The sequence below is a fragment of the Gigantopelta aegis genome, chromosome 6 (assembly GCF_016097555.1).
Source record: "Gigantopelta aegis isolate Gae_Host chromosome 6, Gae_host_genome, whole genome shotgun sequence".
NCBI classification, from domain to species: Eukaryota; Metazoa; Mollusca; class Gastropoda; order Neomphalida; family Peltospiridae; genus Gigantopelta; species Gigantopelta aegis.
In genome coordinates this window covers 49,195,266-49,213,995 of record NC_054704.1, presented here as the reverse complement: position 1 = coordinate 49,213,995, position 18,730 = coordinate 49,195,266, and the positions used below count along the sequence as shown (strand labels likewise).

Below are 18,730 nucleotides of genomic sequence, written 5' to 3'. Positions count from 1 at the left end.
ACCAACCAACCTACCTACCAAAACTCCATTTACGTGCCTTTATCCACTGAAGGTTCAGGCACGTCCATTCCGATCGCTACCTCCGACAAATGTCGGTTGTATCGATCGGGACAGAAAGGGGTTTGTTTGAATATTGGGGGCAATTTATATTGTTGTACATTTCAACTACCCACGTACGGCCCTAAAATAATACCCCCCCCCCCCCCCCCCTCAATCATCATCCCCTTAAAATATCATAGATTCTTCCTTGTTTAGCTGTGCATGAGATTCCTATGTTACGTTTAAATATAATAACGTATACAGCTAAATAAGGGCAGGCCTAAGGTAATTAAGGTGAACAATGTGTATAGTATGCGCCATTTGAGGCGTCATGGAGGGTAGGCCCTACTGGTGTTTACAACTCTTAGAAGCGATCTTCTTCCGTCCTTTTAGTAATTTACCTAGTTTTATTGTGTACTTTAAGGTTAACCGTGTTAAACATAGTATAGAAAACCACATACGTAGTACGTTTGCTTAACTAATGAACGTTTACGGCCTAAGATACAATATAAACAATGTAAGAAATTGGTCAAACCAAAAAAACACAATAGTCAAGTGTTAACAACACTTTCTTTGAACTTCTAGCACACAGCTCTCTGAACTTGTTATATTTGAAATAAAAACAAGTATTGCCAAGAAGCTATTATGAGACCTGTGCACTAAGAAATATCTAATTCATTGGCATCGGAAGTGGGGGAAGGGAAGAACGATAACAGAGGGTACTGAAGATTAAACATGTCCACATAAATACCCCCCCCCCCCCCCACACACACACACACACGCCTACACACACACCAATAGCTGGTATCTTCCACAGCCTATGAAATTTTCATATTTGATACATATTACTTATACAACATACACTGTACTTCAAAAATGCTTTTCTGTTAATGTAATGCTCAGTTACTTTTCAATTAAATAATAAGTCACTCTTTCTTCTTCTTTCATGCCTGTAGGAACGCTAAGTGTGTGTGTGTGTGTGTGTGTGTGTGTGTGTGTGTGTGTGGAGGTAACCTTGTCTAATGGGGACACTATCTCTAGTGGATGGCACAAACAAGGTAATTATCTTTGTTTTTATAAAGTAGGAAAAAAAAAAAAACGTTCATATTTCTACAGGACTGTCTTTAAATTATTATTATAATTTTTGCATTTTCTTGAAAACATAAATTGATCCTAAATCTCCACATTCATAATGTAGTTAAATTATCTTCTGGTAACAAGGTGTATGCCATAAACAAACTTAGTCAAATGAATAAACAAATTCACAGCAGTTCACATTCACTGCTCCACATAATTTAACATATACTCACAAAACAAAACATTAATGTTTTAGGAATGTACATGATTTATTTGCTAAGGTTTTTTAAAATTTTAATTACATATTATATGTAATTATAACTATTGGCATGAGGTACAGCAATGTAATAACAAACACAAAGCAAACAATTCAACATGCCATTCAATAGCTAATAGTATTTCATAGAATCATAAATAGAAAACATAAAAAACTAACATCATAATATTCTACAAGGCATGTCATTAGGGAGGGTCCACAGGTGTAAATGAAACACCTTCTGGCAATTGTCTTTTCCTCCCACATCTTTTGCCAAAATTTGCTTTGAAAAAATTAAATATTAACCATATAATGTATTCATTCATTATATAAACTAACCCCTTTCAAAACTTCCTGGAGATGCCCAATGCAGCAAATTACATTATGGACATAATAACAGTAAACAAACAATCAAATGTCAATAAGTAACAAGGGTTGGTTTATTTCAATTCACACTACCACAGGATGACCATGGGACTACCAGTCATTAATGAATGAAAGATGAAGCTATACAAGTATTATTATATACAGTGAAACCCCTCTAAACCGGACACCCTCGGTACCAAGTAAAATGTCTGGTTTTAAGAGGTATCCGGTTTAGAGAGGTTAAGTTTTTTACTGATTTTTTAAAAAGGACCATGAAAAATGTCCGGTTTTAAGGGAATTCTGGTTTATAGAGAGTCCGGTTTTGAGAAGTTTCACTGTATATAAAAATAATTCTGTGTCATTAAAAACTCCCACTGCAAACAGATCTAGTTTTTGCCACTGGTACAATTTGTACAAAAATTATTAAAAGGTTACTACGTATCATGCAACACCTTTCAATGGGCAAAAAAAAAAAAATCAATGTGGATATATATTTTTTAAATACTAAAAACGTATAGCCAAAGTCAGGTTATCTAAGTTACCCAAACCATATATGATAAAAGGCTTATTAAACATGCAGATTTTCTAAATTACATCTTTGGTAACTTATGAACAAAAGTATATTTCATGCATGGACCCACAGGGAGGGTGCTGTGGCTGAACACTCCCCCGTACCTGATTTTGAAGTGCCCAAACAATCCAGTGTGTAGTAAATGAATACAATAAATTTATTTATGTTTAGTGGGGCACATCAAATATCTTAGTTGTCTTGGTGTTTTGGGGAGTATTGCCATATACAATGCATGTTAGTGTACTTTTGAATAGTGCCAGTGCCCTTCTGAAATGTTGCATCCCCTCACTAAATACTGTAGGTGCCCTCCCTAGAAAAATCCTAAATTCAACTTCAATTTACATTCTGCTCATAGCACTAGTTACTAGCTCATTTCAAAGGGTAGACAACTGTCTCAAAAGTGATGCCTTGCTTTCAAGTTCTTGAAACAGGGAGTTGTCTCATAAAACTGCAACAAAAATAGAATGCCCTGTTTTTCGTTTTTCTTTGATATTTTGATGTCTGTAATTTCTTCCACAAAGTGAAGATCTAACTTGAACAATTCCTCATCTCGACACATTCATCTGCAGGTTTCTTCTGAAAGTTCCATTCTCCTGCTACTTCAGATATTCAATCTACTGTTTACAGAGACAATTCTGGACCCATGTCCGTAAACCTTTAAGTCTGGACTCAAGACTTCATGTTGGTGCTAAGAGATGAGGCATCAAACACCACTAAAACACTTTCTGCATGTGGCTCCACGGAACCTAGAGTTATACCTATATATACGGTACATGTCTGTAATGTTATGACTTATGGTCAAACTTGTACCTGTTGTCTCCAGTCTGAATTCTGATGCTGAAGTCAGGTTAGATGGTTTTATGTGCACATTCAGAGCAAGCTGTTGTAGTGCACACCTGTCATGGGTACAGGTGTCGACTTCTGCCAGCTCCTTAATCCAGGACAGGATTTTGTTTTTTCTGATGCTACACTTATAAACATTTTAAATCAATGATACCGGGTAGTTGCAGTGATGTGACGAGGAACAGAAATGGCCTGTGGAAAAATCTGACTATGGCCCTCCTTAAACAGTCAACACCGAAGTTGTAGAGTATCATATACTTGATCCTTAGACTTTTGCTAACAATGTTACTCTGACAAACTCTGTTGATATGCCACAACTTCATCGATATAAATGTGATTATTAAAAACACTTGCTGTATGCACAATGTCACAAAAAATTAAAATGCATATTTATGCATTTCAATAAATATTTACATACACATGTAGTTGAGAAGAAACATCAAATATTGCACTTTGTTCCTCTTTCAATTATTATTCATATTTAAAAAAAATGAAATGTAACAAGAGGATTTGTGTGTTACCTATGATAAGATTATTAAACTGCATGTAGGTAAATCTAGTTCATCAAAACAAAAACAATAAAACAACATTAGATCTTTAAATGGTTAAAACACAACACGTACATTATGTTGTTTTGGTATTGATATTCCATTAAACCATGTTCTTATTATCACAACTTACTTTCTTATTCTTGAAATAACCATACATAACCATAAATAAACATTTACATTTGAGGTCATAGATGTCAAACTTTCCAAGTATATGATTCACTCAGTTTCTGATTGGAGATACTTAAGCATCTTAGCTGTAAAAGCAGGCTGCAATTTTAGCACAGTTCTGTGCTCCACAAATCCCAGAATTTGAGTCGGAAGCGTATTACATATATTTTTCGATTCCAGCAGAATCTTTTTAAAAATAAGAAGAAAAAAATAAGCCTGCTGTAATGTATTTAGTTTTTCACGTAGAAAAGCTGAATCTAAAATCACAAGACCCCACTGCCCATACCAACTATCATGCCGTATGATAAACACTAGAACTGTATTTTGGTGCTTAAGCTTGCATCACAACAAATATTTCTGTTGTTGGTTTTCTTCCATCAGTACAAGTGGTCAGATATCTGGAAACTTTTGCTTTATTGCAGCCAACTGAAATATTAAAAGAAATATTTTTTTTTAATAATAATAAAATATATATATAAAAAGACAAAGTGGACTCTGTGTAAACCAGATTGAAGTGTGACTGACGAAATGTGCTGGTATACACAGTGTCAGTTTAGACAGATTTCACTAAAGCTATTGTCACTGTGATCATACTGGATTACACATAAATCTGAATTACACAGATGCTAGTTTGGACAATCTAATTAAAATGAGCTCCACTGGTTAATTACTATTATCTGTGGATTTAACAGGACTCCGTTGGAGATCATGTCCAGATGACCTTTCATTTGACCAATCAAAACCTTACTTGCAAAATCATGGCAGTGATTTGAAAAGAATTTGAAAACATTCGGGATTATGCCAAGGGTATACGAAATGATTCGGGTGAATTACGAAGTATGCCGTAAACTAATTTCAATATAAAATTTTATATAAAATTTGTTTCAAGATAAAAAAAACCCACGTGATGGTATAGCCATAAAATCTGTTTATACTAGTATACAATCCAGAGTTTATTACTGCACTTTTCCCCCTGTTTTTTAATGTTGAAATAGACCAACAATTTCACCTATTGCATAAATAGTCTCACCCGATATTTTTAGAATTTGTATGCTCCTGAAAAACGCTATAAAAGGCGAATTGTAATTGGTCGATATTTAAATTGTTATTTATAGATGAAATGTTACCTTGACATGGGAGTCCACACAATGCTGTTACATCTACTGGTAGACCAGTAGAGCTAATTTTAATCAGATTGCTAGGTTGGACAGAGACGATTGTACAGCAGGGGTCTCGCTGGGAAATTCAATCTGGGAGTTGGTGACTTGTGGGTAAATTTTTCAGGTGTCAATTATTGAAAATTGAGTTACGGGCTTAAACATACTCCTTTTTAAGGGTTATTTGTATTTGGTTTTTTACCCAATAATGTACATTATTATCAATTTGTATCTTAATTTAACAAACATAAAATAAAATCTTATTAAAATACGCATTTTGTTCACAAGTGTTTAAATAAATGTAGTTTAAAACACTCTGAGGGAACAGTCGTCAGTAATTGGATATTAAGGAAAAAATATGTTTATTACACACACACACACACACACACACACACACACACACACAAAGACACAGACACACACAGATACACACACAGACACACACACACAGAAAGTTGAATCCTGTTTGGCTCGAACCCTGTCAGTGCTCGAGAAAGTGTTCGACCCATCGGGTAGTTCGACCTAACCGTTCGTCGTTTAACAATGTGTACGTTAACTCGGGACTTCGTTTTTGGTTTGAGTGTTGCAAAGTATTCGACCTTTTGGAGTTCGACCCAACAAGGTTCTACTGTATATATACATACTTATATTCATAGATATAGATATAAGAAGTTGGTAGAAACAACGTATGTAATACAAGAAAGTAAACAAAGAAATTATCTCTGGAAATACTATTTGTTTATAAAATTATAAAAAAATAATACTATATGTAGTGTCTGATCATTCTTCAAAGAATAAAGCACTTTTACAAATACTTTCTGATACGACAACACATACATGTATACATGGGGTTATAGCTGGGATTAGGAAAAACATCTGACAGGTCAATGAACGGGAACCGATCCTATCTTCCAGTGTACCCCAGTCAAGTGCTCTACCATTCAGTTATATCAAATCCTAGATAAATACTGCCTACAGATAAAACCATACTCTGTAGAACACCTGGGTGGTCTCTACTGATTATTTAATTTTTAAATCAACAAAACTTTTTTTTTTAAAGTCTAACTTGATACTAACAATTAACTTCAGTATTACTGTGATAGGTACATGTAATTCTATATGATGAACATACCTCTTTTTCTGCCATTTTCTTTTTTGTCAAGTAAATCTGAGCCTTTTGCATGTCTCCTAACTTGGCATACTGGTGAGCCTCAGTTTCATAACTTGGCACTTCTTCACGCACCACGGCCACGTAAGCTGCATAAAAATATTCAGATATAAACTTTAGACAGTAGTAGAAATTTTAATAAACTTCAAATGACACAGCTACTGAGAGTTGAAAATTTCCTGACTGGAATATTGGTCAAACTGATAGCAAGGGATACATTTTGCAGCAAAAAAACCAAGAGGACCAGGGCCTATCACCCACAACAAATTTGCCCTAGGACTACAACTGTCTGGCTGCAATACTCTAGCTACAACAGCAAGATAGATGAAAGCATGGATGATCCAACCATCCATCTGTCTGGACATCCATTTGGCCAGCCAGCCAGCCAGACATCCAGATAAACATCCAGACATCCATACAGAAAAATAAACAGACAGAAGGCAAAATATACAGACAAAGTACAAAAGAATATTACTTAGTACACAATTATCAGGTCTACTTATTAAATGTAAACATATACATGCATCACTGATTTTTTTTTTTTTGATTTTTTTTATCTGGAACCACAAGCTTCTAATAAAGTCTTGTTTTTAATTTTATGTTTTAAATTTTAATTTCATCTTGTGCACAGTTTTGATAGACAAAATATGGTTAGTAATTTTGAAAATTTGGATTGAAAATGTTCAACTAGTATACACTGTCAAGACTCACTAAACCTGATAATTATCAAACTAGTTTTTTTCTCCACAAATAAATTAGGAAACACAACTGCACAATTTAACTTGAAATCCTTTTTCATGAAGTTAAACGACAGCTTACACCCTGCAAGAGTGTACACCAACCTTTCCAAGTTTCCATGCCTCCTTCGCGAAGTTTCTTCTGCTGCAAATCTATCTTCTCCTGCAACAAGCTGCTTTTGTGCTTCAGTGTCTGCATCTGGGTCAAACTCAAACTGTCTTTCAAAGCAGCAATCTGAAATAAAGTTAAAAATACAGATATATTAATTGCATAAGAATTTGGGTTTTGGGGTTTTTTAAATTTGTTGGTGTGCAACACCAACAGTCACAAATTGCAGTGCAATTTTGTACTAATTTTGTGACTGCTGTAAATCTATAAGTTCCAAGAGAGAGAGAGAGAGAGAGAGAGAGAGAGAGAGAGAGAGAGAGAGAGAGAGAGAGAGAGAGAGAGAGAGAGAGAGAGAGAGAGAGAGAGAGAGAGAGAGAGAGAGAGAGAGAGAGAGAGAGAGAGAGACAGACAGACAGAGAGAGAGAGACAGAGAGAACTGTTATATTGGTAATTAAATACAGTAGAATCTCGTTGGCTTCACCTTGGAAGTTGATCACACCTCAACGCTCAAACCAAAAGTGAAGTCCCGAGTTTTTTGTTCGGTAAACCCTTATATTAACTGATGATGGGTCGAACACATCCAGGGTCGACTATAAGCCTTCGCTCGAACAAAATTATCGGTCCTGTCTGTGTTATTAGCTATATTTCCCTCGAACTGGTGTACAACAAATATCAAATGGAAAACCACTGAAAAGGACCATCATTTGCTGTGCTTAAGCAGTTGGTTATTACAACCTTTGGATTAATTATTTAGGCGGAACGAGCTATAGATGAATCGGAGAATCGCAACAATAACCATTCAATCCTTTCTTTACCATACCTGTCATGTTGTGTGTTAAGCGGCTATCGGTAATGATCTTTCAAGTATAGCTAGTGTTATGGTACCTGTTCGATGAACCGTAATACCAATCAAACAATTAGTGCCAAAAATGGCCTCGGCGTTAAGCGTTACTCTGAACATGTCTACAAGACCAGTTTTAAATAAAACAATGGGCGAGTTACTCAGCTGTCATCACTTCAGCAACCACACATTTCATTAATACCAACAAAGGCTTCTGCATCACACAATCGGAGTAATTTGTAATAAATTCTTTCACTCTGATATTTTGCTATATAACACCGAGATGACATTTTTAAGTTTGCAGTTACCAAAATAATATGTATCTAATTCAACTTTCTAACTGATGTTACGGAATATCTGATGTTGACCGAATGGTTAGGTTGAACTACCCAATGGGTTGAACACTTTCTCGAGCACCGACAGGGTTCAAACCAACGGGATTCAACTGTACAATGCATGTACATGTAGTTCAAAATATGCATAAAATTTGATCGATATAAATTGTCTTTAATGCATCTAAATAAGTCTACCTGTTTATCAAGCTGCTGTTTCTCGTATCTCAAAACTTCCATTGATGAAGCACCCTCACTGAAATGCAGACAAACAACATACCAATTTACAATCATGTACAAATGTACACTTAAACCCCCCCCCCCCCCACACACACACACCACTTTAAAAAACCCAACATTACCCCCCAAAAAAAAAAAAAACCCACCATGTAATACTGGTAAACTAAAAATATACGCCCAATAGATCTCATTATACATTAAACAGCCTTAGTGGTGTAGTAACAGGCAGGACATAGCCCAGTGGTAAAGTGCTCGCTTGATGCACGGTCGGTCTGGGATCAATCCCCGTCAGTGGGCCCATTGGACTATTTCTCGTGTCAGCCAGTGCACCAAGACTGGTATATCAAAGGCCGTGGTATGTACTACCCTGTCTGTAGGATGGTGCATATCAAAGAACCCTTGCTGCTAATCGCAAAAAGTAGCCCATGAATTAGGCGGAATGAGCTATAGATGAATCGGAGAATCGCAACAATAACCATGCAATCCTTTCTTTACCATACCTGTCATCTTGTGTGTTAAGCGGCTATCGGTAATGATCTTTCAAGTACAGCTAGTGGTACGGTACCTGTTCGATGAACCGTGATACCAATCAAACAATTAGTGCAAAATTTAATTGGCAACAGCGGGTTTCCTCTCTCTATCTGTGTGGCCCTTAACCATATGTCCGACGCCATATAACCGTAAATAAAATGTGTTGAATGTGTCGTTAAATAAAACATTTCTTTCTTTCTTTCTTTAGTGGTGTAGTAGTTATGCCATCAAACTTAATGCTGGTAGGTACTGGATTTACATCCCGGTACCGGCTCCCGCCCAAAGCAAGCAGACTCAATGGGTAGGTGAAAGGCCACTATACCAAGTTGTTTCTCACTAACCCACTGTCCTCGACAGACCCAGGCAGCTGGTGTGTGTGCCCAGGACAGTGTGCTTGTACCTTAATTGGATATAAGCACAAAAATAAGTATAAATGATTTAATTATACATAATAAAATGTATTAGAAGTTTTTAAAGTATATACCATGTAGTCTAATTATTAAAAAAAAAATTGTTTCACTCATTAAGTACCCAATGGATCCATGTTAATATGATCAAATGCATTTAAATTTTATCAAGTTTCAGTATTACCATTTAATACGTCTTTACCGATTGTGCTAATATTTTATGATTTACAGTATAACAGTCATACTGGAAACTGAATTGGAATCACATCTTAAGATTTGTCTTAGCTATTTCACAGCTTGATTAGCTTGCATTGAAGCAAATCCCAGTATTCTTTTAGAGCCTATAATAGGATATTAATCTACAGATATAAATAAGCAAGTTAAAACTCGTGAAAACAAAAAAACTGTTCGTATTTTAATAGTCACAAATAGGCCATATGGTTTTATTATTTTGAAAATATTGAGAAAAACCACTGTTCGAATAAATTAATGACGTATATTTTAAAAATTATTTAACAACACCACTGGAGCACATTGATTAATTAATCATCATCTATTAAATCAAGAAAGTCAAACATTTAGTAATTATGACTTGGTCTTTAATATGCACTTCACACTGGATATTTAATACACATTTGTGGTAATTTCAACGTGTTAAGTTTAAATTTTAATGTCAAACATATCTTAATTCTGATACTTGGTCTAAAAACAAAAACAAAAACAAAACAACAGCCAATCATTTCAATTATTAGCAAAGGATGTAATGTCCTTTCCTTTAGACATGACAATACATGTACATAGTCTTTGATATGCCCATGTTTTAAAAGATAACATATACTTATGAAACCAACAACATAATAACTGTTCTCTTTTATTCAGTTTTAACACACACATATATATATATATCACAGAAAACATAATGTGTAAAATCATTAAGTAGTAAAAATTGTTTTTAACTTTAAAAAAAAATCATGACTAAATTAAGAAATGTACATATCTATTTGATACAAAATAACAATTACAAAAAATAAATTCACCAACAAAATATGAATCATTGCACAACAACGAAGGACGGAATTGGCACAAATATAACTTTAAAGAAAATAACTGCACAAATTGAGCCACACCTAGTGCAGGAATCTGGGATAGAATACAAAAGAAAATAGATTCTGCAAAACAAAACTGATTCTACAAAACCTGCCTGGGTGGTTTTCTGGTTACGCCATTGGACTTACAGCTGGTAGGTACTAGGTTCATATCTTAGTACCGGCCCCCACCCAGAGTGAGTTTAACAACATATTGAGTATATATAAGGCCACTACACAGACTTCTCTCTGCTGCTGGTGCTCCCTTGTACCAGTGCAGGTGGTCCCTCCTCTCTCTCCACCCCCCCCCCCCCAACTTTCCTGTCCAGGACAGGCGTGCGCTACAACAGCTTGTTCTGAATGTGCAAGTAAAGCCCTATGACCTGACCTGACCTGACTTCTCTCTCACTAAATGCTAACCCTCTGTCCTGGACAGACAGCCCAGATGAGGTGTGGACACAGGACATCATGTTTAAACCTTAATTGAATATAAGCATGAAAATAAGGTAAAATGAAACAAATTAAATTCTGCAAAATTCAATAGGTATTTTTAAATACAGTATATTTTTGATAAAATTCATGGATGTGTTGTGATCAGAGATGGAACGATTACTTGTTGATTACGATTACTTAAGAATGTCACAATTACAAGAAAACTGAAAGTAATCAATTACGATTGCAAATATATTGTTCAGTAATTATGATTACAATCAAGTGGTTTTATAGCAAAAGTAAATAAGACAGATGCCATTATGTGAATGTGTGGCTTCATCATTACGATTGTGATTACATGGCATTCTCAAACATTGTAATCGATGAGTCTTGAGTTTAAAATTTATTCAGCACAGGGCTGACTTCTAAATCCGAACAGCTGGTCCAACCTCTGAAGTTCTATAAAATCAGTGCCCAGGTTTTCAGATCTTGATATTCATCACAGTTAAATCTGCCAGCAATGCACAGTGGATTGCATCATTTCTTCAGTCACAACTTGTCATTAAACAGATAAAAATGTTTGGCACAAAACAAAAATCACTGAGTATCACAGACGGAGTCAAAATTGACAAATGTAGCCATTTTTCTTATCGACTTATCTTCTTTTATGAAATTCCTTCTCCTCTTCATTAACTATGACAGAGTACAGACGCTTGATTTTATGCTGCCAAAGAGACAAGAAATTTTGAGTAAAAATTTGTTTTTGAATGCACATCCAAAAAAGGTGCACTAAATCATAGTTGTTACTACTGACAATAGAATAGTTTCTACTGCAAGAAAAATTAACAAAAGGTGCAGTGTAGAAAAGGAGGAATTTCACATTCTATTTCTAGCTGTAAAGAAAGTCAGTTGTTTAAAAGATTTTCCCATCTAACTCAGGAGTGAAAAAATAGTTCTGTAAACAGTTAGTCAGTCAGTCTGAAACCTATAAAAATATATAAAAATAAGATATTTGTTCCAAGGAACTGAGAACAGAATGTCAACTCCATTGCTAGGAAACAAACTTCCAAAGGTAGGCAGTTCTGAATGTATAAGAATAGAAAGGAAAATGAGAAATAACAACAAAATTTAAATAATATTTATAACTAGAATAAGTTAATTATACTGGATCCAAGATCACAATCTCAAAACTAAAATTAAATAAATGTTAATTATGACAGCAGTACTTTAATACTGCAAAAGATTACTGTAAAACATGAGAAGAATATGCATAAAGAAATGCAAGGGCAACACTCTGTCTGAAACGGAGCTGTTCCAACAAAATCAGGCCATTTTAGCGCCCTCTGCCCATATAACAGTCTATTACATATAGAATAATACTGGAGTGATCGTTAGATATCATTTATCTTACGAGTTGTTTTATAATGAATCTAATAAGCAAAAAGGAATTTGATACATTTTTAAACGAGTTGTAAGATAATTGGTATCTAATGGACATGAATGTATTATTCTATTTCTTACATATCCTCAAAAACCAGGTTTTAAGCAGATTTTAACATCTTTTTGACTACAAGTTTTTTACAGCCTTTGCACCTACAGCTAACTTACGCATCACAGACAAATGATTGTCAGGTTAACTAAACATCACAGTGTAATCGATTTTGATGGTGCTGTTTTTTCATTGGATGTATAGCACTGGTGACCTGGTCATCATCTAGGTGCAGCCAGTCGTATGTCTTGAAATTGTTAACACATGTACATGTGTAAACAAGTATGTGTTATCAAAAACAACAAATGATGTTCTCACCAATGGGTGTGTAAGAAACTCTCACTTTAAAATTAAATAATATTCTTGTCATATGCTTCAACATACATGACCTGTAACATTTTGTTACACATTTCATGATCCCTATTCCCCATTTAGAGCATTACATAATTGTTGAATGGTTCCAAGTCTGGAATTAATTATTGGGAACACTGATACCCAACACATACATGTTCCCGGTACATGTGTATGTGCTGTTACCAGATGAATTATTAAAATACAGGGTTTCTAGAATTTTATAAAAATCCACTAGCCATGGGATCAGTGATTAAAAAAAATTACTAGCCATGATTAAAAATTCACTAGCCCTACTTTTAAATAAGTACAATTTTACTAATAGTAATAATCAGATATGTCACCTAAATAGAGAGCTTGAGCTTAAAAATCCTTAGATTGGGGTGGAAAGCAGGGGAAGGATATTCATATTTACAAAATATGTAAATGCAGCATTTGACAAGTGTTTTTTTCCCACTAGCCGTCGGGCTAGTTATAATAATTATTTACTAGCCCAACACTGAATATCACTAGCCATGGGAGTGGGGCTACCATAATCTAGAAGCCCTGTAAAATAAAAGAAATATGAAAGTTGATTGTTATCTTTTATATATATATATATATATATATATATACAACTGTGACACAGCCATGGTAGCAACGTGCAGTTTCTCCTAGTTAGATTCAAAGGTGAACTTCAGCTAATGAATCTGTTACTGAATGATGATTACAAAACATGCAAAAAACAACAGTTTAATAACCGGTATGGGAAGCAAGTGGTGAAATGTTTGAAGAATGACATTTGGAATAGTTTCGTGTTCATTTGAGAATTATTTAAAAAACCCAAAAACATTTATGGATAGGGGATACTGAACTGTTTCGAATCCATTAAGATAGACAAAGCCATTCTGTTGGAGGGAAAACGGAACTCACAAGGATGTGACACACAGTTAAAAATAAAAGCTGAACAATCTTATGAGTATACTACCGTCAAATAAAGGTCATTTTTCATCATTTTAAAATAAAATTAAGTATCGAACACAAAGTAACGGTCAATGAAATTAATCCTGCTCCTGCCTCATACTATACTATTCCTCATTTGTACGAAGGTTAATTTCCCAAAAGACCACTTATACCATGACCTTTACTATACAATCAGAGAATTGCTTTGCCTAAAAGAAGTTGAAAGAGGACAAAAGAGGATGTTTATTAATTGAATGCTGAAGAAACTGGCTATTGAGAGAGACAGAGAAGTGTTTTATTTAACGACACACTCAACACATTTTATTTAGGGTTATATGGCGTCAGACATATGGTTAAGGCCCACACATATATTAAGAGAGGGAACCTGCTGTTGCCACTTCATGAGCTACTCTTTTCGATTAGCAGCAAGGGATCTTTTATATGCACCATTCCACAGACAGGTTAGTACATACCACAGCCTTTGATATACCAGTCGTGGTGCACTGGTTGGAACGAGAAATAGCCCAATGGGCCTACTGCCAAAACACTGCCAAAAATTAACCTACAAGAAATGAATGCCATTCTTACCTTTTCTGTCTTTGCAAATTCTGAAATGAATAAATAAAAAGATTCAGTAAATAAACATCTAGACCAACAGTCCCTGACAAAGGTTTGCAGCGGCTAGTTCAGGTTTGCTAATAATGATGAGCCAAATTTATAAAAGGTATTTATCATTTAGTCATGTTTAATTTTCTTAAACAGCCATGTAAAAAAAGTTTGTTTTGTTTAACGACACCACTAAAGCACATTGATTAATTAATCATCAAACGTCAAACATTTGGTAATTCTGGTAATTCAAAGGAAACTCTCTACTTTTTTCCAAATGCAGCAAGGGATCTTTTATATGCACTTTCTCAAAGACAGGAAAGCACATACCACTGCCTTTGACCAACTGTGGTGCACTGGTCGGAACAAGAAAAACTCCAATCAGTTGAATGGATCTACCGAAGTGGTTCGATCCTGCGACGCAAGCACCTCAAGCAAGCACTCAACTGACTGAGCTAAATTCTGCCCTGTAAACAGCCATGTATTAATGGTGGTAAATGCAGGTATTTAGTCAAGTGTACACGTTTTACTCTGTCTACGTTTAAGACAAACATGCATCTAAAATAACCATGGGATAATCATCTTTCTTAAATTCAGATCCATGAGCTATAGAGCTGGATCACTGCCAAACAAATATAAGAACATTGAATAATGGTCAAAAGTGTTAAGCAGACAGAAGTGGACAAAACCTCAGGGCTTTTCACCAACCCAGTGAAACTTAAAATACAGATATAAAAATATTATATCCATTCTTACGAGATTCACCCTTTATTAACCAGTAAAGACATATTCCAATTTTTTTTTTTTTATCCATACTAAAAGGATTTGAATGCCTCAAATGAATATTTAATATTGCTTGGAAATGTAATAAAACTGTTGCTTACTTTTTGTGCATTCTGTGTCTGATTCTATATTAAAATAAACAATATTATTACTCAAATGAACAAATGAATGTTAAATAACACTCAAGCACAAACAAAAGAAACAACGGTAAAAGAAAATCATTTAAATAATTGTATATTGTGCACAGTTACATGTATTTCATGAAATAACTAAATATTTCATATAACAGCTAGTCCTACCAGTCATTTTTCAAAACGACTGCAAAATATCAGCTATACCAAACAACACTGACTGGGGAATAAAAATGAGCATATTATTTGACTTTTGAAATATAAATCTATAAGTATACATATACTAAAATAAATTAATTTCCTTTTATACAGTGTCAACATAATCTCCAAACTGTTCTATACCAAAAATATTTCAATTAAAATATAAATTCATATAAAAATATAATTTTGAAACTTGGTTTTTAAAAATCTTACTAGAGAAGCTTGTGTCCTGAGAAACTGGTCTATTACAAGCCATTTTTCCCTCACTTCATCAACCTGCTTGTTTTTGAAGGGGTCTCGCACTCGCACTTTGACCTCTAGCTTCCCACCTACAGACTTACGACCATCCATTAGCTGTTAAAAATAAAACACAAAGATGGACTCATTTTTAGAAGAAAAAACACCAACTTGAATATGCAGAAATAGATACTACACATTCGTAGAAGACATATATTACCACACAGCATGGCACCACACCAAAACGAAGCAGAGTGGAGCTTGCAATTGCCAAATGTCGGTAAAACATTGAACATTTGTAAGCTATATTGCTGGTCATACTGTGTCCAATCCAATCAACTGAATTTTTCTCTCCTTTTTAACACTTTTTGTGACACGAAATAAACAGGCAGTGGATAGATGTTTTGGCTGTAGATTTTTCAGCAACAAGGGTTTTAGATGTGGACATCCTGGTGACAAATGTGTCAGATCAGTAAAATAAATAAACAAGAATTCTGCCAAATATAATGTCTCACCTACCATAAAGTTTAATTTATTCTGTGTTGCTGATAGTCAGATCTATAGATATTCATCTCAATGCATGTTAAAAAAAGAGAAAAAACTTACCCCAAAAAATTTAATTAAAATTTGAATTTAATAAATTTGAATTTCTTTTTTAACATGATTAATATGAATAATGACATATGTAACTATAAACCATGTTTCAATGTTAGTTTTTGACAAATGGACTTAAGGAAGGAAATGTTTTATTTAACGATGCACTCAACACATTTTATTTACGGTTATATGGCGTTGGAACAAATGGACTTAAATGCTAAACTATGATGTTGAGCTAAATGCAAAAGTTGACTTTGTTGCCAATGAGATAACCTGTCTCACCTTTTTACTTCATAAAGACAAGAAAAATAAGAAAAGAAAACTAAAATATTTTGTTTCCTGTGGCAGAAAAATCCATCATAACATTATATACAGATTAATAGTCTAAAGCTGAAACATTCAGTCAAAACATCCCACATTCAAATCAGCAACACCAAATACATTGGCTTACACCTACTCATGCATAATATATCCACTTTCTATAAATATAAATACTTAATAAGAGCTACAAGATATATGCTTACATCAAAATTTGTATGTAGTGTACACTTTCTATAATTATAAATACTTAATAAGAACTGCAAGCTCTAAGCTTATGTCAAAACTTTCATGTAGTGTGCACTTTCTATAACTATAAATACTTAATAAAAACTACAAGCTCTATGCTTACGTCAAAACTTTCATGTAGTGTGCACTTTCTATAACTATAAATACTTAATAAAAACTACAAGCTCTATGCTTACGTCAAAACTTTCATGTAGTGTGCACTGGTTTTCAAGAGGCATCAGTTTCACAGTCGCTGTACCAAGAAGTTTATCACTCTTCAGAAAACCTCTGAAAAACAATAATTTCAATAAAAATACATTTTATAAACAATGTCATACATTGCCTTCTTTTACTACACAGAAGGCCAAGTGCAAAAACTGTCTGATGTTTCGCTTCAAAATCAGTCTGCAGGTAGTTCAGACAAATTTTTAATTTAAGAAGGTGCCACAACTTGATATTAATTAGTAATTTTACCATTTATGATGATTACTAAGTTATATGAATCCAACTTATAAGTTTTACATAATGCTTCAATTTACTGACTGAATATTTAAACAATAATTAAAGTCGCACACCCTAGTTTCAGCCCGCGAAAATTAATTATAATTCTGGTTAATCTACAAACCTGTAACACACTTAGATCACGTTTTTATAAAATGGAGTCAAAAAGGTTTTATATCGATAAATACCATGGGAATCCCCGTGACTCAATTACTTGAAATAATTTTGAAAGTTAGTATTCTGATGTCACCGGTAGATGTCACTCGAAGCACAGAAATTTCCCAGAGTGCACACAGACTTGGGGTGCGTTCCTTTCACCTCTCCTGGGCATGTTCCAACTGTTCTGTCCTCTCCAGATATCGTAAGACTAATTGGTTTTAAGGGTTTGTAACGTTTTGTATTGAGATACTTACTTGTCTGAACTTTATTGTTAATGAAAATGTGCACGAACTGTGAAGAAAAACCTCACAAATGAACGACAAGCAAATGACAACAAATCGGATGTTGATCGCGCGAACCGTGCACGAGAAAACGAACTGAACCAAAATGATAACGGTCACATAGTATACTAACATATGTGACGTTGAAACGGAAAGATCCCCTCTAAAAATAGATTGGACCTCGTCTGCTCAACGGTTTTTTCTCAGTGGCGCGTGCGTTTTTAAGAAATACAAAAAATGCATTTCGTGGTATTACAAACATCAGGATTACCAGGATTACTAAAAAATACTTCAGGAGAATGGAAATGTATATTCTAAATAATAAAATGTAAGTAAAGTGTAATTTTATTTGTGAAAAATGGGTTTAATAGCGAAAAACAACGGTGTAATGGTTAACAACTAGGGCATGTCCCTTTAATAAACTTACAATGATAGTAAAGTAGGTTTTTTCACATTGTAAGTGGCTGAAAACCAAACCTTTTATAAAAGACTTCTGCCTTAATTCCTTTCCTCTCAACCACTCTAGCAAATGACCGAGCCTTGCGGTCTATGTGTAGAATAAAGGTTTCTTCATATTCTGTGAAAAAAATTAAAAAAAATTAAAGCAGCATTCTCACCTTATGATTTTTGTAGTAATGAACTGTAGCAGTGATTTGTAGTAGGGAATAAAACATGTTCTAATTACTACAATGTTGGCACAATTTGAAATACAGTGAAACCCCCCTAAACCGGACATGCTCAGGACCAAGTAAAAAGTCTGGTTTTATGGGGTATCCAGTTTAGACAGGTTCTCTTTTGTACTGATATTTAAAAGGGGATGGTGAGAAACATCTGGTTTTGAGAGAATTCTGGTTTACAGAGGGTCCGGTTTTGAGAGGTTTTACTGTACCTACAGAGGTCATTTTGATTTTAGGGTTCACATGTTACAATTCCAATCTTCTAGAAGTCATAACTACAAAAACTGCAATCAGAGAACTATAATAGTTAATGTGGTAC

At 34.5% G+C, this 18,730-nt stretch overlaps 1 protein-coding gene across 2 annotated transcripts in view; it reads right to left on the bottom strand.

Annotated features, from left to right (window-relative positions):
• Positions 1–1,366: 1,366 nt before the first annotated feature.
• The window catches only part of LOC121374054 (coiled-coil and C2 domain-containing protein 1-like), a 44,073-nt gene continuing 26,709 nt past the window's right edge, over positions 1,367–18,730 (bottom strand). Inside the window, exons 21-29 of one of the 2 annotated variants that reach the window (XM_041500947.1) lie at positions 18,212–18,311; positions 16,991–17,081; positions 15,627–15,767; positions 15,183–15,206; positions 14,281–14,300; positions 8,414–8,471; positions 7,039–7,168; positions 6,161–6,285; positions 1,367–4,297 (exon numbers count right to left, since the gene is read on the bottom strand). In XM_041500947.1, the coding sequence (XP_041356881.1) occupies positions 4,262–4,297; positions 6,161–6,285; positions 7,039–7,168; positions 8,414–8,471; positions 14,281–14,300; positions 15,183–15,206; positions 15,627–15,767; positions 16,991–17,081; positions 18,212–18,311 (725 nt within the window). In that variant the 3' untranslated portion in view covers positions 1,367–4,261. Of the gene's footprint in view, positions 4,298–6,160; positions 6,286–7,038; positions 7,169–8,413; positions 8,472–10,800; positions 11,635–14,280; positions 14,301–15,182; positions 15,207–15,626; positions 15,768–16,990; positions 17,082–18,211; positions 18,312–18,730 lie in introns of those variants that run through there. The other variant, XM_041500948.1, reaches the window with a different exon arrangement.